General features: G+C 48.6%; 2 protein-coding genes across 3 annotated transcripts in view; both read left to right on the plus strand.

The window, feature by feature from the left end:
• The first annotated feature begins 10,221 nt into the window (after window positions 1–10,221).
• Window positions 10,222–11,504, plus strand: OR1I1 (olfactory receptor family 1 subfamily I member 1). The gene is made up of 2 exons (XM_081805436.1): window positions 10,222–10,230; window positions 10,788–11,504. Exons 1-2 carry the CDS (start codon window positions 10,222–10,224, stop codon window positions 11,502–11,504), a joined length of 726 nt encoding a protein of 241 aa, XP_081661562.1.
• Window positions 11,505–20,266: 8,762 nt separating this feature from the next.
• Window positions 20,267–25,495, plus strand: part of SYDE1 (synapse defective Rho GTPase activating protein 1) — a 6,774-nt gene continuing 1,545 nt past the window's right edge. The window contains exons 1-7 of one of the 2 annotated variants that reach the window (XM_081814176.1): window positions 20,267–20,433; window positions 22,008–22,349; window positions 22,450–23,094; window positions 23,245–23,459; window positions 24,084–24,210; window positions 24,426–24,586; window positions 25,173–25,417. In XM_081814176.1, the coding sequence (XP_081670302.1) occupies window positions 20,346–20,433; window positions 22,008–22,349; window positions 22,450–23,094; window positions 23,245–23,459; window positions 24,084–24,210; window positions 24,426–24,586; window positions 25,173–25,417 (1,823 nt within the window). In that variant the 5' untranslated portion in view covers window positions 20,267–20,345. Of the gene's footprint in view, window positions 20,434–22,007; window positions 22,350–22,449; window positions 23,460–24,083; window positions 24,211–24,358; window positions 24,587–25,172; window positions 25,488–25,495 lie in introns of those variants that run through there. The other variant, XM_081814169.1, reaches the window with a different exon arrangement.

A 25,495-nucleotide genomic window follows, 5' to 3' on the forward strand; every position in this document is an offset into this window, starting at 1 on the left:
ATTCTTTTATTACTTAAAAGCAAACTGTTACCCATGTGATGGAATATTATTCGGCAGTTTAAAAAAAGAATAAAGAACCTTGAAAACATTATGTTCTTAAAGGGGAGACCACCCTATGGTTTGGGACCCACCGAGAAGCACGGACCCACAGGCAGAAATGTTGAGGAAAGAGATTTTAGCTTAACCTCAAGAAGAATCTTATCACACTACAAACTACCCAATTGAAATCATTCAGCTCTGAGTTTCAAGATCTTCCTCCTCACCGACTCTGAAGCTATTTAAGCAGAGCTCACCCACAGCAATCCACAAAAGAGGCTGTATAAATCACAGGCAAGCACATAAGGAATTCTTCTGCATTAGCTGTCAAAGCAATGCAAACTCCACCAGCCCTACAGGACCTGTTAAAACTCTAACAAATTGGCACAAAGTTTTATGAACTAGTAGTATAACTCCTGGTGGTAGAATGATGGGATAAACTGCTACAACCTTTGGAAAGCACTAGATTTGTCAAAAACTATAAAAATATTCTCTAATTTTGATCCAGTAATTCCACTTTGGGAAAGTTATCATAAAGAAATAATTCAAAAAAAAAAAGAAAAAGACAATTTTAAGTGGTTATTTCAGCCTTATCTGTAATTTTAAAAAGCAGCAAAAAGGTTGAGTAAATCATCATTTAAGCACTCCATGGAATATTAAGCAGCCATTAAAGTGGTAATCATAAAGAGTATGTAACAGTGAGAGAAGAAGAAGAGTGAGCACAGAATGTAGGGTAAGAGTAAGCTCAGAGGAAAATAATATGCTCCATGCATTTCCAACCAAGCTCAAAAAAATATGCATATGGGCCAAGAGTAGAAGGAAACCAATTGTGCAAAATTCTCCAAATACAGCATGATTTTTTACACAAGCTGTTTCCTCTGCCTGGAATGTTCTTACACACACAGACACAGACACACAGATGCAAACATTCATATACACACATATAGATTCATATATACACATATGCCCACACAATACACACACACATACACTTCACACACATACACACAAGTACACATACATACATAAGTATATACATGCATAAGCATACATATACAAACACTTAAGTATATACCTTCATATGCATACATAGACATGCCCACCCAACACACATACACATACATACATACACATATAAGTACACGTCCACATACACACTTATGCACTCATGTGCACAGTACTAGGGGCTGAATTGTGTCCTTCCAAAATTTGTATGTTAAAGTCTTAACCCCCAGTACCTCAGAATGTTACTGTATTTGGAGATAAAGTATTAAAAGAGCTAATTAAGGTAAACTGAAGTCATATGAATGGGCCAATATGTGAATAATCCAATATGGCTAGTGTCCTTATAACAAGCGATTAAGACCAGGACAGTTACAGAGGGAGAACCATGTGAGGACACAGGGAGAATATGGCCAGCCAAAAATGCAGGAGAGAGGCCTCAAGAAAAACCAGCTCTGCTGACTCCTTGATCTCACATTTACAGCCTTCAGAACTGTGAGAAAGTAAAATTGTTGTTTAAGCCATCCAGTCTGCAGTACTTTGTAATGGCAGCCCTAGGAAGCTAATACACACTCACATACACCCACACAATACAAATACACACATATGTGCACATTCACATACACACATATGTACTCATATATACACATATGCCTACACAACACACATACACATGTGTGTACATATTCACATGCACACATATGTGCTCATATATGGGCATACACATATGCCCACGCAATACACATACAGAAACACTCCCTTCTCCTTCAAGACCTGACTCACATCACCACGTTTGTGAAGCATTCCCTGACCCTTTCAAGTATATGAGTTGCTTCTTCCTCCAGTATCTAACGCTTCAGAGACCTCCATTCATTCATTATTTCATCCCACAAATATCAGTTAAGCACTGACATTCTTCCAGGAGCTGAGAATAAAGCAGTAACCAGACGCAATCTATTCTCCCTGGCACTTGCACTCAATTATAATGCTTATCTCATTGTATTGGAGTTCTTTGTTTGTATGCCTGTCCTCTTCCTCAGGCTATGAGCTCACAAAATATCTACCAAATGATATCTGTATCAGAAGAGTAGGGAACTTGATGGATTTCTGTTGACCTCATTAGTTGGATGAATACATTTGCCAAAATGTGTGTATGTGAATGTGTACTTATGTGTTTGTGTATGTATACTTAGGTTGGTGGAGATCTAGATTCTGTGGTTTGTTAACTTGGATTCTTCCAAAAGCAGACAAGACAAGATCTTGGGTGCTTATCTCTGTCAGGAGATGGCAGCGGGGGGAGCAAAGTGGAGACACTTAATCCATCTTTCCTACTGTAACTTTGGTTAACATAGAGAACAACAGAGTAGGTTGTCAAAAGAGGTCATCATTAGAAATGATCTAGCAGAGTTTGGTGCACTGACCAAGGAAGATGGAAGATTCTGGACTGAAACAGCATTCAGGGCTAGGCAGTTCTGAGTGGGATGCACTGAGAGTGTACTGAAAACCCACTCAGGACAAAGGATCGAGACTTGGGAGGTAGGAGGATGCACAGAAACAGTCCTGAGAGACAAACAGCAATAATTATCAATTCTTTTTCACAGATAAAGAAACTGAGACTCAAGAGATGACACCACTTGCTTACATTTTTGCAACAAGTAAGGAATAGGAGTGATATTCTAACTGTGGCCCGCTTGCAAAGCCAGAGCTCTTCCTGTTCAGCCCACTGTTGTCAACGGAAAAACCTAGAAGTGCCTGATTACAGCAAGAAATCCTTAAAGGTCTGTGTCCATAGTGCTGAAATGGCCCAATCCCCCACACACATCGCGCCAAGGGCATCAGCCTCTAGAAGCCCAGAGGCACAAAGGTACAAAGTCAGAGGTACATGGCAATTGGCCAGCTTTGCACAGTAAGGTGTGCCTGCCACCTGCAGGAGAGCCAGGACACAGCCTCGCTCAGTGCTCTTTACAACCATGACTTCTACCTATGAGCACCATATTGACCAACAGCAACACCCAAAATTAAGGAGAAGCACAGTCTGAAACTTTCTACTTTGCCTCAAGTGAACCCATTCCTCATTGACTATATACCTGGCTATAATCAATCAAACTGATGAGAATAGCCATTCTCTTTCCCTTTCCACCCAGCTAGACATTACTCCTTCTTGGCTAGATCTGACTAAGGGCTATGACTTTGAGAATGCAACACTGTCGGTTGAGATCTGGGGCAACATGTCCTGTGCTGGAAACACAAGCAAGCCTGCTGAGCTCTAGAAACCACCAAGGAACTACGTGCAATGACCACAGGCACTTTTATTGAGTGCCGACTGTATGCAATAGCTGCCCTATGCACTTTACATACATTGTGCCATACAAACCTCACAACCTGCCTACGAGGTTAAGTAATAGTATTATCCTCATATCTTAAGTGAGGAAAGGAAGACTCAGATGTATTCAATTACATCTCAGGGATCTCACATCCACCAAGTGGCAGAGCTAAGGCTTGTCTGAGTTTAACCACTATACTTTTCTGCCTCCAACATTTCCAGAGACCAGCAGGCATATACAGGAGAAGGTGCCTAGTAGCATGAAAATAGACCAAACAGACTGAGCTCTACCATCCTCCAACTGAGTGACTGAACCAAGCTCTCACAGAGAATGTTTATTGAGCACTTACAATGTAGATTCTCAGGCCTTTGGAATATTTTATCTATGATGCTCACTCAAAACACTGGGTATCAATTTTAGGGATCCTTTCCAAGAAAAAGAAACTCAATTCAAAATATCTTACCCAAGTCATACTGCAAAGCAGTGAAAAGAGGTAAACTACTGTTATACACAGCAACTGTAATGACTCTCACAAATACAATGTTAAGTAAAAAACAACAGGAAAAAAATTATACATGACTGTGTTTAATGTTCAAGAAAAGGCACACTAATCTAAGGTGTTAGAAATCCAGAAAGTGGTTATCTTTGAAGAGAAGAGATGAATAAGAATGTGGAGTCATAGGGGCACCTGGGTGGCTCAGTTGGTTAAGCGACTGTCTTTGGCTCAGGTCATGATCCTGGACTCCCAGGATCGAGTCCCACATCGGGCTCCCTGCTCAGCGGGGAGTCTGCTTCTCCCTCTGACTATCTCCCCTCTATCTCTCATTCTCTCTCTTACAAATAAATAAAGAAAATCTAAAAAAAAAATGTGGAGTCATAAAGAGGCTTTGGGGTACTGGATAGATGATTGATATAGATAGATGATGGATGGATAGATGATGATGATGATAGATAGATGATGGATAAAATATATACAGTTTTATATCTAGTTTCTTACAAATATGTGTACATAAAATATATATAGTAGTACATATATAGTTTCTTAAAAGCTTAAACATACACTGACACAACCCAGCACTCATATTCTCAGAGATATGAAAACGTATGTCCACACAAAAACCTGCACATGAATGTTCATAACAGCTTTATTTGTAATAGCCAAATTGGAAACAACCTTTTGTGAATAACTGGAAAACACATTACAGTTCATCTATACCATGGATACTACTTAGTCATAAAAAGGAAGGAACTATTGATACGTGCAACCACTTAGTTTAATCTCAAGAATATTACGCTAAGTGTAAAAAGCCAAGCTCTATCGAAAGCCTACACACTGTGTGATTCCATTAATATATCCTGTTGGACATGATGAAGTGTGAAATAATATGTGTACAAAGTATTCTTTTTAGCAAAAACTGGAAACATTCATCAAAAAAAATTGATGAAAAAAAAGAAAATTGCACTCCTGGGTATTTACCCCAAAGACACAGATGTAGTGAAAAGAAGGGCCATATGCACCCCAATGTTCATAGCAGCAATGTCTGCAATAGCCAAACTGTGGAAAGAGCCGAGATGCCCTTCAACGGATGAATGGATAAAGAAGATGTGGTCCATATATACAATGGAGTATTACTCAGCCATCAGAAAAGATGAATACCCAACTTTTACATCAACATGGATGGACTGGAGGAGATTATGCTAAGTGAAATAAGTCAAGCAGAGAAAGTCAATTATCATAGGGTTTCACTTATTTGTGGAACATAAGGAATAACATGGAGGACATTAGGAGAAGGAAGGGAAAAATGAAGGGGGGGGGAATTGGAGGGAGAGATGAACCATGAGAGACTATGGACTCTGAGAAGCAAACAGGGTTTTAGAGGGGAGGGGGGTGGGGGGATGGGTTAGCCCGGTGATGGGTATTAAGGAGGGCACGTTCTGCATGGAGCACTGGGTGTTATACGAAAACAATGGATAGTGGATCACCACATCAAAAACTAATGATGTATTGTATGGTGACTAACATAACATAATAAAATTAAAAAAAAGAAAGAAAATTGATATAGATTGTGGCACCATCTACTCATGTGAAATAAAGAGCTGTAAAAAAAATTAAGGCTATGAAAATACCACCAAAATAAATTAAGTAAAGGGCAGACTCTGGAAAACAGTATGGATGTTCCTCAAAAAGTTGAAAATAGAGCTACCATATGATCCAGCAATTGCACTACTGGGTATTTACCCCAAAGATACAAATGTAGGGATCCGAAGGGGTACGTGCACCCCGATGTTTATAGCAGCAATGTCCACAATAGCCAAACTGTGGAAAGAGCCAAGATGTCCATTGACAGATGAATGGATAAAGAAGATGTGGTATATATATATCATGGAATATTATGCAGCCATCAAAAGGAATGAGATCTTGCCATTTGCAACGACGTGGATGGAACTGGGAGGGTGTTATGCTGAGCGAAATAAGTCAAACAGAGAAAGACATGTATCATATGACCTCACTGATATGAGGAATTCTTGATCTCAGGAAACAAACTGAAGGTTGCTGGAGTGGGGGGTCGTGTGGGAGGGATGGGGTGGCTGGGTGATAGACACTGGGGAGGGTATGCGCTCTGGTAAGCGCTGTGAATTGTGCAAGACTGTTGAATCTCAGATCTGTACCTCTGAAACAAATAATACAATATATGTTTAAAAAGAAGATAGCAGTAGGGGAAGAATGAAGCGGTGGGGGGAAATCGAAGGGGGAGACGAACCATGAGAGACGATGGACTCTGAAAAACAAACTGAGGGTTCTAGAGGGGAGGGGGTAGGGGGATGGGTTAGCCTGATGATGGGTATTAAGGAGGGCACGTTCTGCATGGAGCACTGGGTGTTATACGAAAACAATGGATCGTGGATCACTACATCAAAAACTAATGATGTAATGTATGGTGATTAACATAACATAATAATAATAAAAAAAGTAAGGGGCAGCAGATAAGATGAGTACTGGGTGTTCTATGCACTGATGAATCACTAAATTCTACCTCTGAAATTAATTTAAAAAACACTAAAAAATAAATTAAGTAAGAAATGCAAGATGAAGAACAGTATTATAGTATGCTACTTTCATGTAAAAAAGAGGGGAGAATGTGTGTGTGTGTGTGTGTGTGTGTGTAAAGAGACTCTGGAAGGTTATATAAAAAATCATTAATAGGGACAATCCATTGAGGGGGCTTGTTCAGAACTGGAGGGATGGGGACCTAGACTGTACACATTTTAAAAGAAATTTTTTTAAAGACAACAGAAAGCCAATGGAAGAGAAGGTAAAAAGAAAAGGATTCCAGGATATAAGGGAGCAGAAATTAGGGTCATGATGTGAGCAACCCAACAAAGGCTCACCAACATTGTTGGTGGCAAGAGTAGAACAGAGATTCCCTAATCCCCATGCAAAGTGCACTTGGTAGGGTTAATGAAGACTGAGCCCTTCATGCGGCTGACAGGAGGGCATTTTTTTTTATTATTATGTTATGTTAATCACCATACATTACATCATTAGTTTTTGATGTAGTGTTCCATGATTCATTGTTTGTGCATAACACCCAGTGCTCCATGCAGAATGTGCCCTCTTCAATACCCACCACCAGGCTAACCCATCCTCCCACCCCCCTCCCCTCTAGAACCCTCAGTTTGTTTTTCAGAGTCCATCGTCTCTCATGGTTCATCTCCCCCTCTGATTTCCCCCCCTTCATTCTTCCCCCAGGAGGGCATTTTTAACAAGGATGTGGTTTGAAGTCAAGCACAGCATCTGACCTATGGCAGGTGACAAGAATTGTTTGATAAATTCATTCATTTGCCCTTATTGACTTTTCTGACTTTCTAGGAGCTTTCCTTGGCAAACCAGACTGCATAAATTCTCTTCTTTGTTGAATTCCCATCATGACAGAATGAATGAAATGACATTGATTCAGGCATCTGAGTGCCCTGTGGAGAGTTTGGACCACCAGACCTCCCTGCCTAGGAACTGCTATGAGGCTCAGTCTGGGCTAGGAGAGGATTTGGCTGGGGGTGGAGGGGAGTGTTCAGTGAGAGTGAATCCCTGGTGACTTTTCCATCTCCTCACCCCTCCGTCACCTGAGAGTGCACATACCCCAGGGAATAAGCCACATGTGGCAAGAATGGAAACAAAACAATTAGCATTTTCTTTCTTAACAAGGAGCCATGGGGATAGAGTCCCCAAGAGCCCCCAAACTGTAAATATCCTACTGCGTCCCTGGCCCCCTGCTCACCTGCCCCAGGCGGGGCCAACACATCATTGCCCCCACCCAGACATCAGACTTGTCTCAGCCACCACAACTTGAGTGGTCTCCCTCTGCCCTTCCTGAGGGCTTAGCACTGACCTCAGGATCTTCTGGAAGTCAATGGAGAAGGAGGTTTGCCAAGACCATCCTCTTGGTGATACCATCCTCGTGAGTGAGTGAGGGATGGGGAAGGAGAGTGAGCTGGACGGGACTGGGAAAGAGGAAATCCTTCCGTTTCTGGATACCCAGAGAGAGAAGTGTCTGAGACCAATTCCACACCCTCTGAGTGGATAGAGGGCACAGAGGGCACACCCTCTGTAGCAGGTCATGAGAAGAAAGAACAGTTAGAGTCTGCAGTTGAGGGACACCCACACAAATGAGAGAGATTGAAAAACAGTTCTCTCCACTGTGGGTGGTGGTTCTCCAGATGTGGTCCCCTGACTAGCAGCATCAGCATCCCTGGGAACTTCCCAGAAGTGCTGATTCTCAAGCCCACCCCAGACACTCCAGGGCATGGCTCCAGCCCTCTGGGAGACATTGATACAGCTCACAGTTGAGAACCACTCCTCTAGTGCACCCAAGGACTTCATGTCAATACCCAAGGACAGCTGCACATGTGTTGCCAAGAAGGGACTCTCAATAATGTATGCAGCCCAGAGGAACCTAAGCATCACCTTCAAAGCCTCAAACAGAACTCTGAAAAATCACAATAAGTAGTAAAATATTTGGCTAGCAATCTCTTGAGGTTACCAAAGAGGAGATTATGCTGCTTCCCTTCCTGAAAGCCCCCTTTCAACACCTCTTCCACCTCCAGGGGTCCTGCTCCTCATGGCAGATATTTGCATCCCTCCCCTTGTTCTCACAACACCTCAGAGTCACATATAACCTCTCCTATACACACCTATCTACCTACTGTGTTCTCCCATATACATCCTGATCCCCCTTCAGCTAACCTTAAATCTTTCTGGAGACCAGCATTCCTTGGAAGGCAGAGTGATAATAATTTTAGATGCTTGTGATTGAATGGTTTTCCTAGCAAGTATTGACAGCAGAGTTTAGCTTTGAAATGCCTCTTCTCATGAAGCGCACTCAGAGAAGCAATGGCATGTGAGAGAGTAAAAATAAATCTGTCCAGATGGGACATGGTGCAGGTGCAAGCTGAGGGCCCCCTAGCATCGCTCTCAGCCTGGCTCCTCATTGTCAGGTGTGGTCAACACCATCTCCCTCTCCTGGATGTTGAGAGACCTGCACATAAAGAACCCGTGACTCCTAAGATGGCTCAACACTCTGCGTACCTGGGTGGCGCAGTCAGGTAAGCGCCTGGCTCTTGGTTTTGGCTTAGGTCATGATCTCATGGGTCTTGAGATCAAGACCCACGTCAGGCTCTGTGCTCAACACAGAATCTGCTTGAGTTTCTCTCTCCCTCTCCCTCTGCTCCACCCTCCAGCTCGCTCTCTCTCTGAAATAAATAAATAAATCTTAAAAAAAGAAGAAGAAGAAAAAGAAGGCTCAACACTCTACAGATATGGTCACTAAACGCCTCTGTTGTGTTCTTGTTCTCAATTGCCTTTAAGACATGGGGACCTAACCAGGTAAGCAATGAGTTAAAGAAGATCCTCTCTTTGCTGAAAAGAGTCAATATTGAGGTTTTACAAAAACGTGGTGAGTCATGCCATGCTGGGCTTTTTCTATATCATTCTTGTATTGTAAGAGAAATATGTGGCACCTAACACACTCTCTATAAATGTTCACAAGTGAAAGGAAGAATCACTGTGCACACCAGGGGATGGAGACCTGGAAAGGCAAATGCAACCAGGCTTTGGCAGTCTCGTGTGGATGGGATAAACATATGCTTTCTTTGGGCTTTTGACATGAAGCTGCTCCTAAGTCCCAAATTGCTGAAGCCAAAGCAGAGAGGAGTTCAAAAGTTACCTCTGACTCTGCGGATTAAAATGGCCAAGGATGAACTCCCACTTCCCTTCTAAGTACATGGGGAAGTAAAACCAGGGTCATCCCCATTAGCAGTGTTAAATGGGTGAACAAGAATATTATCACAACATGCCTACATGTGGGCATTTCTTTAAATGTTGGTCTCACATTGGCCACTATTTTCATATCCATTCATAGCAGAGTGTTCTTTTATAAACTCACTTTTTTTGTCATCATATTTCTTACAGGAATAAGCACATGGCACAATTTGCTTTCCATCAAACAGGCATTTGGGCACATTTTTGTCATTTTTATGAAACCAGCTTACCTTTGAACCATCCAGGCTGTGTCTGGGAGTTTTATTTTGAATAAACTTCTTAAACAGCTGTTTGACATACTATAACAATGTATATTTTCCTGAGGGTAAAAAACTCTTTCAATTTCTAGTGACAACCTCTCTAGAACATAAGAGAATATAAAAAATTTTGTCCTGCAAACCTACTACTAATGGCAAAATATACTTCCAAAATACCATTAGCTTTAAATCTCCAGATACTCTTTTTTTACCATGGAAGTTTTCTTTTAAATCTCCATTTAACCAGCTTTCTGGGTTCATCCATGGTCTCTACGTCCTCCTGAGCATGTATTGGGTGCGTCTCACAAAGGATGAGAGAGGGTCTAGTGTAGTGATGATGTGGTAGAAGATCATAAAGTGCCCCAAATAAATTTGGCCATCATTGGAAGCAGAGGAAAAGTGTGAACTGTCTTTGTATCCTTGGTCATTAACCTGAAATGGATGCAAAAACTGTATCATGTGAAGGAAGGATGAAACGGAGGGAGGGGAGAAAAGAGAGAAAGATGAAGGGAAAGGAAGACAAGGAAGAAAAGAGGCTGATCAGATTCCCTTTCCCTGTGCTGGGTTTCAGTTTAGGCTTGATTCAGCTTAATTTTGTTTTCTGCGAAGCTTTGTTCCACTGAAAACACAAAGGTGTTTATGGGCAATGCCTAAGTTGTCTCTAAACAACTGAGTTAGGTTTTTGAGATGCAAACTATCTTTGGCACGGATGGATTTGTTGGGGAGAAACAGAAACCCACAGATTTTCACAGAACTCTGCAATCTTAGCGGGGGCAGGGGGCAGGACTGGAACGCCATCTCTGACTCCCAGCTTTGTGTTGCTTTCCTCTCCCCTTTTTTCCTTTGCAGTAGACACAGGCTGTCCATGGAACCAAAAAACCAAAAAAAAACAGAGTCTCAGAATTCCTCCTTCTGGGACTCACAGAAAAGCCAGAGCTTCATACTCTCCTCTTTGGGCTGTTCCTCTCTGTGTACCTGGTCACCATCTTTGGGAACCTGCTCATCGTCCTGGCCATCATCACAGACTCCCGCCTCCACACGCCCATGTACTTCTTCCTCTCCAAACTGTCCCTCGTCGATACCTTCTTCTCTTCCACCACCGTCCCCAAGATGTTGGTGAACCTTTGGACCCAGAACCAGGTCATCTCCTTTGTGGGCTGCCTTGCTCAGATATACACCTTCCACCTGTTAGGGACCATGGACAGCTCCCTCCTAGCTGTGATGGCCATTGATCGGTTTGTGGCCATTGTCTACCCTCTATGCTACTCAGTCATCATAAGCCCTTGTGTCTGTGGGTTGCTGGGGGGGGTGGGGGCATGGCTGATCAGCAATCTCCGGTCACTCATGCACACCTGCCTCATGGCTCAACTGACCTTCTGTGCTGGCTCCGAAATCCCCCACTTCTTCTGTGATCTCATGCCTCTGTTGAAGCTCTCCTGCTCTGACACGCACACCAGCGAACTGGTGATTTTTGCTTTTGGCATCATCATGGGCATCAGCCCCCTCTCGTGCATCCTCCTCTCTTACACTTCAGCAGCCACCAGCCTTGGTTTCACGGGGACCTTGTGACCACCTCTTGTGCCCATGACTTTGGGGATCTTTGTCATCATCAGGCCTCCCGTGTGCACCTCCCCCACCCCACCCCCCATGTATTGGATCATAAGAGGCAATGACATTTGGCTCCCAGGTATTGTGATTCAACAGGTTGGCACTGAACCCTGGAATCTGCCTTTTTAAAAAGCTCTCCAGGTGGCCCTGAAGCAGGGAGTACGCAGACCTCTGTCTGAGGACACAGGCCCTTGGACTAGCTGCAGAGTCCATGTGTTTCTTGTGATGTCCATCACCTGACTTCAAACCCAATCTCATTCTACAGGCACGATCGGAAACAAGCAGATAGGATGGACTGGAACGCATGGAAAGTTAGTGTTGGGAGGTGAATTGTGTCTCCAAAGAAGATGTGTCAAAGTCTAACCCCCTAGGACCTCAGAATGTGACTTTACCTGAAAATAGGGTCTTTACAGAGATAATCAAGTTAAAATGAGGTCATTAGGATGTGTCCTGATCCAGTATGACTGCCAATCTTACCTAAAGGGAGAATTTGGACACAGACACAGGAAGAAGGTCATGTGGAGATGCAGGCAGAGATGAAGGTGATGGTTCTACAAGCCAAGGAGTGCCAGAGATTGCCAGCAAACCACCAGAAGCCAGGACAGAAGCGTGGAACAGATCCTCCCTCACAGTCCCCAGAAGGAACCAACCCAGATGATACCTGATCTCAGACTTCTGGCCCCCAGAACAGTGAGACAATAAGTTTCTCCTCTGGTTTGTGGTGCTTTGTTATGGCAGTCCTAGCAAATGAGTACGGTGAGTTTAGGAAGGGCTGGCATCATCCAAAGACCACATCTCCTCAAGTCCATGACTCACTAAGAGTCTGGGTTACAACTGGAGGAAAAGATGAAGGATTTAAGTTGTATGGATTCATTTTCTGGGTCTCAGTGTGTTGACAATAATGGCATTTATTGCATGCTGGGCACGTGCTAAGCCCTTTGTATGCATTATCTCATTATATTTTAAACAACAACCCTAAAAGGTAGGTGATATAAGTTCCTATTTTACAGATAAGGAAGCTGAGGCTTGCAAAATGAAGCTGCCAAAGTTCAAACAGAGGACCCATCCCAAAGTCCCAGATCTTAACATCACATGATGTTGTCTAGAAGTTGGAGCCTAGAGCAAGGATGTGCAAATTATTCCAACCCACAGCCTGTTTTTGTATGGCCTGCAAGCTAAGAATGGTTTTTATATTTTTAAATAGTTGGGGGAAAATATAAAAGAAGACTATTCTATGACAGATTAAAATTATATAAAATTCTAATTTTAGTGCTCACAAAGTTTTATGGGAACACACCCATTAATTTATGTATCACCTACGACTGCTTTCAAATTACAGAGCAGAGTTGAATAATCTTGACAGAGACTCTATGGTGCACAAAGCCTAAAATATTTACTGTCTGGCCCGCCACAGAAGGAGTTTGCTGACCCCTTTTCTATAGAAGAAGAAACTGATACTCAAGTAGATCCGTGAACCAGAACATCAGCATCATGGGGATTTTGCTAGAAATGAAGACTCAGACACCATCCCAAGCCACTGAATCATAACTTTAACAGCAACCCCCAGGGCTTATATGAGCCTTAAAGTTTGGGGATCACAGGGATAAGTGGGGGATGAAAAGGAGGGCTGTAGAGATGTGGGACCCAAGTAGGCCTTTAGTTCAGAGATAAAGGAGAACCGGACCTGGGGCATTTTTCCATAGACATTTTCCGTTTTTCCCTACCATAGACATGGTCCTGGAGAGGAAGGTCCCAAAACCACCCCAAACGCTTTGAAAGAATTACAGCTACAGCTTGAGGACATGGCCACCAGGTGGCAATAGTGTTGTTTCACAAAATGCATTTAAAGCTTCTCTATTTCAGAAACATTTATCCCGGCTGTAAACTGGCCCAGTTCCTCTACCTCAGGTGTAATCGTCCCCGGGGAGGGAGAGCATGTGCAAAGTTCCCGTGGTGGGACGGAGCCTGGGTTGTTCAGAGAAATCACGGGGAGGTGTGTCCCCAGCCTACAGCAAGGGGAGTGGGGTGTGTGGGAGGTTATGGGGGACAGCAGGGGTCACCACGGGGATTGGTCCACAGGGCAGAGGGGACCATGACATGAAGCAGGGATGTAGGGCGGGGCCCAGAATTAATCCACTCATGAGTCATCCCATGGATTGGGGTTCAGAAAACCTTCTATAAATGGCCAGATAGTAATTATCAGCTTTACAGATCATACAGCCTGTCATAATGACTCATCTCTGTTGTTCCAGCATGAAAGCCACCATAAACAATACATCAAAGAGTAGAAATTGAAACTTGAATTTCATATCATTTTACATGTCATGAAATAGTCTTTTTTTTTACTCTTGGGGAAAAAAAATGTGTTGACATCATCAAAATGATTCAGAAAGATTCTCAACATATATCTACCTTCCGTGTGCTTCTCTCCCTCCAGATTGTAGTGGTAAAATAGAGTATGTATAAAATATATTGTCGAAGTGGATCTGACTGTTTGGGTTTTTAGTGACTGGCGTATGTTCACTCCTTTTCTCCCCTCACCCCAGAAACCCTCCCACATACTTGCTTTAGGTTCTAATTTGACTACCTGGCAACATGGGTTCCCAAATATCTCAACTACCAAAATATTTCAATTGTCACCCATAAAAAGGAAATCAGGAGGAAGTTTTCACCTTCTGTATCAACTGGCTGGGCTCCAGGATCTCAGGAAAAAACCTAATTAATTTGCAAGACAGAAAATCCTGTCTCAAATCTGCCATCCAGTGTGAGCTTTCTAACATTACATATAACTGGGCACATTAATCCTACGGTTACCACTAAGGCTCCCTTCATAGACACTAGGTTTAAAGTTTTAATTATCAAACAAAATTATCAAAAGTAGCTCATGAAATGTTTTCTTTTGATTTGTTTCCAACCATTTTAAATTTTTAAAAATAGCTCATAGTTCAAGAGCCAGATTTGGCCCACAGGCTCTAGTTTGCAAATCCTGGTACACATGGATGGGAGTGACAAGAAGCAGAGAGACCAACAGGGACCAAAGAGTGAGAGGTGAAAGGGGCTGAATCCCAGGACCAGAAAATGAAGGGATAGATGGTGCCACAGGAACTTTGCATAGCTAATGCCTCCTCAGCTTTGAGATTTCAAGGCAAACCCCACTTCCTCAGAGAAGCCTCTCACCCCCTCCCTATCCCAGCTATATCAAGTTGCCCAAAGATATTCACTAGTCCTCATTCTCCTCATCACATTAGTGACTTTATATTCATTTGTATGATTCTCTGATGAATGTCTATTTCACCCACTTAACTGTGAGCTGAGAGCTGAGAGACCATGTTTTCTTGCTTATCTTGCCCAAATCCATACAGCAGCCACTGAAAATATACTTGCTGACTGAGCGAATGAATGAATGAACAAATGAATGGATGAACAAATGAACAAATGGGAAGGCAGTACAATGGCAAGACTCTAGGAGGTAGGCTGGGTTGGAACAGAGACATCTAACAGTCAAGATTAAGTTGCTGTGATATGCAATGTAAACTCTCCTTCCACTCCCCCAGCCTCAGTAAAACCTGTCACACACCCAGGAACCTTGGTGAAACCAAGGAGAGAGGCCAGTGCACTTCATCCCGGAAACCAGGAAGAGCGAGCTCACCGTGAAGCTATTTAATTCAGCAGTAACAGGAGACCATGAGAAAATAATCATCTGGTAATTCTCCAAAATTTCAGCAAGGGTGTCAGAAGGGGCTTGAGCCCATTTATTGGGGTCTGAAGGAACAGAGTGACCCTGGCCAGTATTACAGCACAATAACACTTCTTTCTCTACACATGGGATTTTGTTGGGTGATTCAAAGCAATTTGGGAGACTCAAACACTGAGACTCAGAGAAGGAAAGTGACTGTCCCAAGGCCATATGCTAGATCAGGGCCGAGGGAGTATTCCAATCCAGTGTAGTGTGACCTGAAAACCTGACCCCTCCCTCCACCATGTTGGATGGCCTCCCAGGTGAGTGACTTACCCAAGGTCATGCTGCAGCCCCATGTGGGGCGCTGGAGGACAACAGGTGGATCAGCTGGTGGAAAAGAAAGCCACTTTTAGCAAGGGATGAGAAAAGGTGCAGCAAGGCTTCAGCCTGAGGTCCTGAAGGGGAAGCTCCTACTCCCAAAAGTACATTTGCTAGGGATTTGGGGAGTCACTCCTATCTCTGTGAACCTGTGTAGTGGGAAGTCCCCAAGACCACCCTCAGGTTCAATGATTCACTAGAAGGCATCAACAGAACTCAGCAAAATTGTTATATACAGTTTATTACAGGGAAAGGATAGAGATTAAAATCAGCAAAGGTAAAAGGCACATGGGGCAGGGTCCAGAAGGGACCAGCCACCAGGGGACCAGGTGTCCCCTCCCTGTGGATTCATGTGGACAGCACTTAATTCTCCCAGCGATGATGTTCGACCACACACATTGTATACTGCCAACCAGGGAAGCTCCTGAGTCTTCTTGTCCTGAGAGTTCATCGGTATTAGTTTCCTACTTCTGCCATAATAAAACACCACAGATGCGGTGGCTTAAACAAGAGAAATTTATTTTCTCAGTTCTGGAGGCCACAAGTCCAAGATCAAAGCATCGGAAGACTTGATTCTTTCTGGGGCCTGACTCTCCGTGGCTGGTAGATGGCCATCTTCTGTGCCTTCATATGATCTCCCGTGCCCTCATATGATCTTCCCTCTGTGCACACATCCTGTGTCCAAATGTCCTCTTCTCATGAGGACAGAGTCCTATTGGACTAGGGCCCACTCTAAAGACTTCACTTGATTTAATCACAGTTTAAAGGCCCTATCTCCAAATAGTCACATCCTGAGGAACTGGGGAGGATGGGGTGGTTAGGGCTTCAACATATCAATTTGGTATAGACACAATTCAGCCCATAACAGCCACAGAGACATGGCTGATTGCCCATGTGGCTGACCTTGGTTTCTCAGTCTCTGGCCCCTCCAGGTTAAACTGATACAGTGTGGCCCAAGGCCCCCACTATAAATCACATTGTTAGCATGGCTTCCAGATATACAAAGAGATTCTTATCAAGTAGGATACTCCTAGGGCTTAGGGGCTACCTCCCAGGAGCCAGTCAAGGGCCAGATGTTTTTGTGGAAGTGCAGTTGAGCCCAGAGACCTGGGAGAGAGGAGGGAGGAGCTAAGGAATGACATGGGGTCTCTGCCTGGCCCTTCCCACCCCTGGCCACTTGCCCCAGCTGACCAGTTCGTCACCCCTCTCCAGGCTGCCTCCCCTCTCTCTGGGACAACCAGAGGTCCTGCAATCTGGACACGACAAGAGCTCTTGGCATGGCTGCTGGTGGCCAGTTGCTGAAGTCCTGGGGTGTGTACAGGGGCCTGTCCAACAGGAGAGCCCAGCAGACCTGCAGCTGATGGAAGGAGGGCACTGCAAGGGGGGCTGGAGGCTCTGTTGCACCTCAGCTTCAGCTCCACAGCTGGCCTGCTGGGCTTTGCCAAGGGCCCCTGGGAAGTCCTGGCCAAGGTATGCTGCCCCACTAACTGCCTGCCAGGTGATGCCATATCCCACCTCAGGAAGCTGCCTCATGGTGACGTGGTGACTTGGCCACCCTCTCTCCCTCTAGCTGCTTGATGCTGCCCTGGGGGACATCTCTGGGCTACCACCTCTTCCTTGGCTCCTGTAAGGATGGACTCTCAGTCAGGCAAGGGCCTCTTCACCCTGGAAGGTGACTAACACAGGCACAGGGACAACTGGGAATGACAAAAGTGGGCAGGGAGAGCTGGGAGCCTGCTCCCCGTGATCTTCTCCAACTTCCATTCCCAGGAACTAAGGATCCCAGGGAGATGGCAGACAGGAGGCTCAGCCCACAGACACATGCCCCGCTTCCATTATCCCCACCCCCACACCTTGGTAACAGGGGGAGTTATCCTTCCTTTTGGATGGACAAAGAAACTGAGGCCTAGAAAGAATGTCTGCATTTGGGGTCCTCTAGAAGCTGACCCTGAGATAAGGATTCAAGTGCAGGGAGTTTGTTTGGGAAGTGATCCAGGAAATGCTGGAAGGGGGTGGAGAAATGAGAAAGAGAAGGGAAGGAAGTCAGTAAAGAGTGTACTGATATTCAAGTTTCCAGTGGCAGCTGGAGCTTGGTCCCATGGGGATCTGGGGGGGTCGATGTGGAAGATACACCTTCCATCATCCCACATGAGGGGTGAGGGAGCTGGGGTTCATATCCACCAACCCCCACTGTCTGCCACAGAGGTGCAGAGCTCTGCTCAAACCTCACCAGCCCCCTCCACCTGCATTTCTTCTTTCAACATTTTGCTGGGGGCTAGATTTATCCATCGGGCACCATAAGTACAGTGCATCATGTCTGCAGCCAGTGAGAACATTTGGGGGAAAGAGAATACACACACACAGGCTCCTAAATCCAAACAGCAGCTACCAAAATCCAGACTTCACAAAATGTGAAACTCAGTATTCATAACCATTTTATTAACACTTACCAAGGATTTCTGGCTGCTGAGAAAGAATCATAGCCAACAGTGAATTAAATGAGCTAAATAAATTAGCCAAATAAATGCAACAGGAAAAGAAGAGAAACACTGTTAAAAGAATATTCTGTTACCAAGAATGAATGAATGAATGAATAAATAAATAAATAATAGATAGATAGATAGATGATAGACATAGATATGCTGTGTGAGTGGTTTTTAATCATTTGGTGTGATATGGGTGGGGCCAAGGGCTGCTTTCATTCCCATATCAGCCTCCAGCTTCTCTGAGGTGCTGGGATACCCTGATGGGCCCCCCTTTTGTCCCCCTTGCCTGGGACTTGTGAACAGGTATTGTCTTGACCCTGACCTCTTCCCCACTGTCAGCAGCTACCTCAAAGACTCCTGGGGCGTATCCCACCACTCTCCAGCCTGACTCCTCCCAAACACACGTCCAAGAAAAATGAACAGAACCTGAGAGACCCATGGGACACTGACAAGCATACTAACATATGCATAATGGGAGTCCCAAAAGGAGAGAAGAGAAAGGGATAGAAAAAATAGTTGAAGAAATAATGGCCAAAAAAAACCTCCCAGAGTGGATGAAAGACATGAATCTGCACATCCAAGAAGCTCAACAAACTCCAAGTAGGATAAACACAGAGATCCGCTTTGAGATACATGATAAGCAAACACACACAATCTCCTCTATGCAAGCCTCTTGGCCACCCCTTCTATCCAGGCCTCTGGCACCTGGCACCTGATCTCTTATGTGAACACTCAGCAGTGAACTAGACAGATGTGCATCAGGTGGAGTCCCAGTTTTGACAAGGACACAGATACACTAGAACAAACACTGAAGCTATTAAGTTCAAGCCATGAGAATGTTCAAAGAAATGAAACACAATGAGGTAATAATGAGTGGACAGTGGTGGATACTCAAGGAGGGCCTCCCAAGAGGGTGCTCTTGAAACTAAAGGATGAGAAAGAGGCAAATTCAGGAAAACCAGAGCTTCCCAGACAGAGGGGACTACATGTGCAAAGGGCCTGGGACAGGTACAGGTTGATGTAAAAGAGGACCAGAGAGGAGGTCATGGTAAGCAATGGGGACAACAAAGGAAATGAGGCTAGAAGTCTTACTGGGAATCTTTATTCTAGGTGGGGTGAGCAGTCATGGAAAGACTGTACAGCAGGGGTGTGCCATAATCTGGCTTCAGTTTTTAAGTCCACTCTGGAGAATGGAATGTAGGAGTGAAGCAGGTTAAATTTTCCAAGACGGCCACAATATCTCCCATTCCACATCCTCTTCACAAGGTCACCTTGACATAAGGCCCACTGAGAGGGGTGGAGTCTATGTCCCTTCCTCTTGAATCTACAGATTCAAGTGCCAGAAGTGACACATGACACCCAAGGCTGGGTTAGGAAGGGTAATGCAGCTTCGGTCTTGTTGACTTTCGTCCTGGGTGGCCGTCGTATGAAACCTGACCACCCTGACTACTGACCTGCTGGTAGGAAGCCCAGGCCAGAGGGAGAGGCCCATGTAGCTGCCCTAGTCCACAGCCTGTGAAGAGGTCCCAGCCCTCAGCTGTGATCAGTTGCAAGCCCTGGAAGTGAACATGCCTGCAGATGATTCCAGTCCCCTATTTGTGGAGTCACCCCTAAACCTCAAAGCCTTTCCAACCAAAGAGCAGAAACAATCAAAATCAGCTCTGCCCTGCCCAAATTCCTTATCTACAGCATCTGTGGGCATCATAAAATGGCTTTTAACACCACTAGTTTGGAGATGGTCTGTTAAACATCTGCAGTAACTGGAATTTAGGGGATGGGAAAATTGGGAGAGACCCAAGTGGCATCCAAGAGACTAAAGAAGAGAAGGTGTTGTGGAATGAATGGAGTGAGGCCAGGGCTTGCACCAGGCTGGAGCAGTAGATGGGGGAAAGGGGAGGAAAAAAGCGCAGGATGCGTTTTGAAGGTAAACCCGAGAGAACTTGCTGTATTCGATCACCAAAGGAGCGGGTGGGTAAGAGGGAAGACTAGGGCTCAGGACTGTGCCAAGATATTCACAGTTGGAGCGAGGAAGGTAGCATAGAGCCCCCATCTCCTCCCCACCAGGCCCGGGCGACTACATATCCCAGCATCGCTCGCTCAGGCCGCGGGAAGGTGAAAAAAAAAAAAAAAAGTTTGGGCCAAGCATTCCCGGAATGCGCTTCCTGCTGGCGCGGAGCGGGGGGCGGGCGGGGCTGGGGAGGGCGGGGGGCGGCGCGGCCGGAGCCCGGGGCGCGCACTCGGCCCGGCCCGGGCCCCAGCATGGCCGAGCCGCTGCTCAGGAAAACCTTCTCCCGCCTGCGGGGCCGGGAGAAACTTCCCCGGAAAAAGTCGGACGCGAAGGAGCGCGGTGAGCCGGGGAGGCGGCCGAGGAGGGGGCGCCGAACCCCGCCCCGCCCGGGAGATGGTCCCGGAGCTCCAAGGCGGGACGGCTGGGGGGCGAGGGGGAGCCCCGCGGAGTCCCCTGCGGCCCCGGGTGGGGGACAGAGAGCGGGCAGGGGTCCTGGCAGGAAGGGGCTGGGCGGGGGGGAGAGGGGGGCGCGGACCGTTATGTGCGCCTGGCTCGCGATGCCGGCGCTGCGGGCTCCTTGCGAGGCCCGGGAGGGGGCCTCGTCCCTGACAGGAAATGGGGCCGAGACCGAGCGCCTGGAGGGTGGAGGGGAGGAGGAGTTGGGAAGCTGGCAAACGGGCCCAGTCAGTCCAGGCTGGGACACCCTGCGCCCTGGAGACCCGGGACGGGAGATGGGTAGCGAACTCCTGCAGAGGAGGGAGAGAGGCGGTGCATCAGCCACAGTGGCCACCCCCCAGCCCCCTTCCACCTATTAACCAGTGACTGCAGCTGCGCCCACCTTAAGCAGCCCTAGGAAACTCTCCCTTTTAGACGGGCGGGGAAACTGAGGCACGGAGCAGTTGGGTCATTTGCCCAGAGCCAATAAAGTGACTTAAACAGCTCTTTGGACAAGCTACTAATAGAGACCCCCGAGACAGGACCCAGGGCGTTGGAAATCAGAGTTGACCAGAGGAGGGAGTCCACCAGCAAACTAGAGCTGGGAGCTGCGTGGGACGGAAAGTCCGGGAAGGAAGGAGTTAAAGGAGGGAGGCCTGACGACTCTGCGATCTGACCTTCCCCCCCCCCTCCGCCCCCAATCCTTTCCCAAAGATTCCCAAGGTTCCTAGAGCAGAGAGAAGGGACAGGGGTGCCCACGCACAAACACAGACAGGAAACAGCCCAGGATGTCAGAGAAGGGAGAAGGGAGCAAAGGGGAGGCCCCAAGGCGTTGACTGTGGGGATCTGGACTGGGCTGAGAGACAGGGCCCACTCCAGGATGGGAGCAGAGTCTAGAAGACAGGCAAGGGGTGGTGGGTGGGGGGAGTGCTGTAGAAAGGGGGACCCCAGCACTAGTTGTCGCGTCTGCTCCTGTCTTCCGAAAGGAGCAAGCCAGCCTTCACTGTGGGCTGCGTGCTTGACCATAACCCGATGCCTAGGAAGCAGTCCCCACGAGTTCTCTGATGCCTCCCCGGAGGGGGGCATTGAATTTCCCCATTTCACAGGAGGGCTCTGAGGCTCAAAGATGGAAAGCAACTTGCCCAAAGCCACCCAGTAAGAAAGGACAGGGACAGAGCTCCATGCCAGGGGTGGGAGGTAGAGCTGAGAATGCAGGGCCCAGGTCTGGAGATACCTCACTGGACACCTGAGGTTGAAGGGCGGAGGGACACCATTTGGGACCCCAGGACCTAAGAGCAGGTGGGCTCTAAGCTGGCAACCAATGAGATTGCTGGCCTTTGCCCGCCCATTCCAAACAAACTCGTGGAGTGAGTGCCAGCACTGTGTGCACCCCAGCCCTGGCCCCTGCTGGGGAAAGAGCCAGCGGCCTGGGGTTGCACTGGGGGCAGCTGGGTCTCACTCCCCTTGCTCTCTGCCAGGCCGCCCAGCCCAGCGCCCGGAGCCCAGTCCTCCAGAGCCAGAGCCCCAGGCTCCCGAAGGGTCCCAGGCTGGAGCAGAGGGGCCCCCAAGCCCTGAGGCATCTCGGAGCCCAGCTCGGGGGGCCTACCTGCAGAGCCTGGAGCCCAGCAGCCGCCGATGGGTGCTGGGTGGGGCCAAGCCACCGGAAGAGGCTGCTTTGGGTCCCAGGGCACCTGGCAGTGGGGAGCCCGCTGGTGAAATCTGGTACAACCCTATCCCTGAGGAAGACTCCAGACCCCTGGCACCTGAGCCCGGGGGACCACAACCAGGCTCAGCTGAACTAGAGGGCCCGGCCTCACAAGGTGAGCACAAGCCTCATACCTCCAGCCCCCCAAGATGACCACAAGCCTCACCCCCGTCCCAAGCCCACGCTTCCGAACCCTGAGATCTGCTGTTCCCCAGGCACAGCCCCTGCCAGCCCCCCAACCAAAGCCTCCCGCACGAAGTCCCCTGGCCCAGCCAGGCGCCTCTCCATGAAGATGAAGAAGCTGCCTGACCTGCGGCGCCGACTGAGCCTGCGGGGCACCCGGGCTGGCCGAGAGCGTGAGAGGGCTGCCCCCGAGGGCTCCGTCATCAGCCGTTACCACCTGGATAGCAGTGTGGGGACGCCGGGACGGGCAGCAGGGGCTGGGGCCACACGGGGCCCTCGGGCCGGTTACCTCAGTGATGGTGACTCACCGGAGCGCCCAGCAGGGCCTCCATCGCCCACTGCCTTCCGGCCCTACGAGGTGGGCCCATCAGCCCGAGCACCCCCCGCCGCACTCTGGGGCCGCCTCAGCCTACACTTGTACGGGCTGGGGGGGCTGCGGCCGGCACCCGGGGCCACCCCAAGAGACCTCTGCTGCCTACTGCAGGTGGATGGGGTGGCCCGGGCCCGAACGGGGCCACTGAGGGGGGGGCCGGATTTCCTGCGGCTGGACCACACCTTCCACCTGGAACTCGAGGCTGCCCGGCTGCTGCGGGCCCTGGTGCTGGCGTGGGACCCCGGTGTCCGGCGGCACCGGCCCTGCGCCCAGGGCACTGTGCTGTTACCCACAGTCTTCCGAGGTAGGATACCTGGCTGCAAGGGAGGAGCGGTGGGCACAGGATGCAGATCTCCCTTTCCCCCAGTGTCCAGGGTGGGGGTGTGGCTTGGAGCAGGGGGCCAGGGCATAGAGCCTGTGGGGCCAGACCCCACAGATCCCCTTGCGTCTTCAGGCTGCCAGGCCCAGCAACTGGCAGTGCGCCTGGAGCCCCAGGGGCTGTTGTATGCCAAGCTGACCCTGTCAGAGCAGCAGGAAGCACCAGGCACAGCTGAGCCCCGAGTCTTTGGGCTGCCCCTGCCGCTGCTGGTGGAGCGGGAAAAGCCCCCGGGCCAGGTGCCCCTCATCATCCAGAAGTGTGTTGGGCAGATCGAGCGCCGAGGGCTGCGGGTGAGCCCCCTGCCCCATTCCAGCTGGCCCTCAGACCTACACCCCAGGACACCCAGCAAACAGAGGCCAGGCCTTCCCCACACATCCGCCCTGCCTGAGACACAGCTAGCTCCACTCCCAGCTTAGACAAGGGCGGGAGGCTCCCCTAGACCATAGCACCCAGCCCAGAACCCATAGGTCATCCATCCATTTAGTAATACATGGTCCCAGACCTTCTGGAGCTCAGAGTCCGATGGGAGAAAAGACATGATTCCAGTAACTCACAGGTGTAAAACTGGGGCTGGCACAAGAGTGAAGAAGCTGGGAGAGCTTAAAGCAGGGTCTGATGCTGGTTGGAGTAGTCAGGAAGGGCTTCCCAGAGGAGGTGACAAGTGAGCTGAGAAGGAGGGTGGTGCCGGGACGAATGATCCAAGCAGAGGGTTCCCAGGGCCAGGTTGTTCAGGCAGCCAGGTGGGGACCCCATGACAGGTGTCAGAGGAGCAGGAAGGCAGCTGGTGAAGCCACAGCCAGCCCCCAACCCCTCTGCCCACTGCCACCCTGACCCAGACCTCCAGCCCCCACCCCACCCGGCCCTGATCCGTTTGTAGCACAGGCAAGAAGATCTCTCTCTGTCCCCACCCCTAGGTGGTGGGGCTCTACCGTCTGTGTGGCTCGGCAGCCGTGAAGAAAGAGCTTCGGGATGCCTTTGAGCGGGACAGTGCAGCCGTCTGCCTCTCTGAGGACCTGTATCCTGATATCAATGTCATCACTGGTCAGCATGCCCTTCCTGTCCCCTGCCTGCTCCCTCTTCAAACTTCACCTCAAGGGAGTCCCTGTGACCCCTCTGCTCTGGGACCTCACCCTTTCTGCCTGGCTTTGTTTTCACTTTCCTGTGCCTGTCCTCCTCTTCCCCCTCCCAGCCCCAGCTGACCCCTCCAGCCTCAGAAGCCAGGGATGCCCTGACCAGAGTGGGCCCTGTGTCCACAGGCATCCTCAAGGATTATCTTCGGGAACTGCCCACCCCGCTCATCACCCAGCCCCTCTATCAGGTGGTGCTGGAGGCCATGGCCCAAGGACCCCCAAGCAGGGCACCCTCCAGCACCGAGGGCACCCGTGGGCTCCTCAACTGCCTGCCAGATGTGGAGAGGGTAAGTTGGACCTGGTGGGAGTGGGCAGGACTGACTGGGCTGACACCAGTAGAGTGTTTCACCCACACCTGAGCCCATGATGTACATGAACTTGAGGCACTGTCACAACCCTAGAAAGTAGGTGCTATCAGTATCCCCACTTCATAGCTATGGAAACCTAGGCCCAGAGCAGTTAAGTGAGTTGCCCAAGGTTGCACAGCCAGGATATCACAAAAATGCAGGCTCTGAATACAGGTCTGTCAACCTACCCACAAGGGAGGTTCCCGGCTGTGGGATCCTGGAGAAGTCCTGACCCTCTGTGCCTCAATACCCTCATGGGGTATAAACCCTAACACAGGATTAATGCTAGCCCTGCTTAATACAGAGAGGATGGGACAGGCACAGGAAAGTGAAAACAAAGCCAGCTAAGTTGCCTTCGTCCTCCGTCTCCCCTTATATCATTTGATACTGATATCAAAGCCTTAGCTCAGCCATCAACCAGCTCTGAGATCTCGAGTTTCCCCACTCTGGGCCGCCTTAGTCTCCCCTCAGGTTTGACAGGGGGCCAGCTTCACCCGCCTCGTGATTCCCAACCGTCTTCTCTCAGGCCACGTTGACTCTTCTCCTGGACCACCTGCGCCTCGTCTCCTCCTTCCACGCCCACAACCGCATGACCCCGCAGAACCTGGCCGTGTGTTTCGGTCCCGTGCTGCTGCCGGCGCGCCAGGCACCCGCCAGGCCCCGCATCCGCAGCTCTGGGCCGGGCCTCACCAACGCAGTGGACTTCAAGCGCCACATCGAGGTGCTGCACTACCTGCTGCAGGCCTGGCCAGGTGAGCCCGCCCCTGGCCCGCGCCGCCGATCCAGGCCAGGCCGCCGCAGCGATGCTTTCTCGGGCGACCAATCAGAGTCTCGGGCTTCAGGCGTGCC

This window comes from Leptonychotes weddellii, chromosome 1 (genome assembly GCF_054177405.1).
Source record: "Leptonychotes weddellii isolate Sample4059 chromosome 1, ASM5417740v2, whole genome shotgun sequence".
Lineage (NCBI taxonomy): Eukaryota > Metazoa > Chordata > Mammalia > Carnivora > Phocidae > Leptonychotes > Leptonychotes weddellii.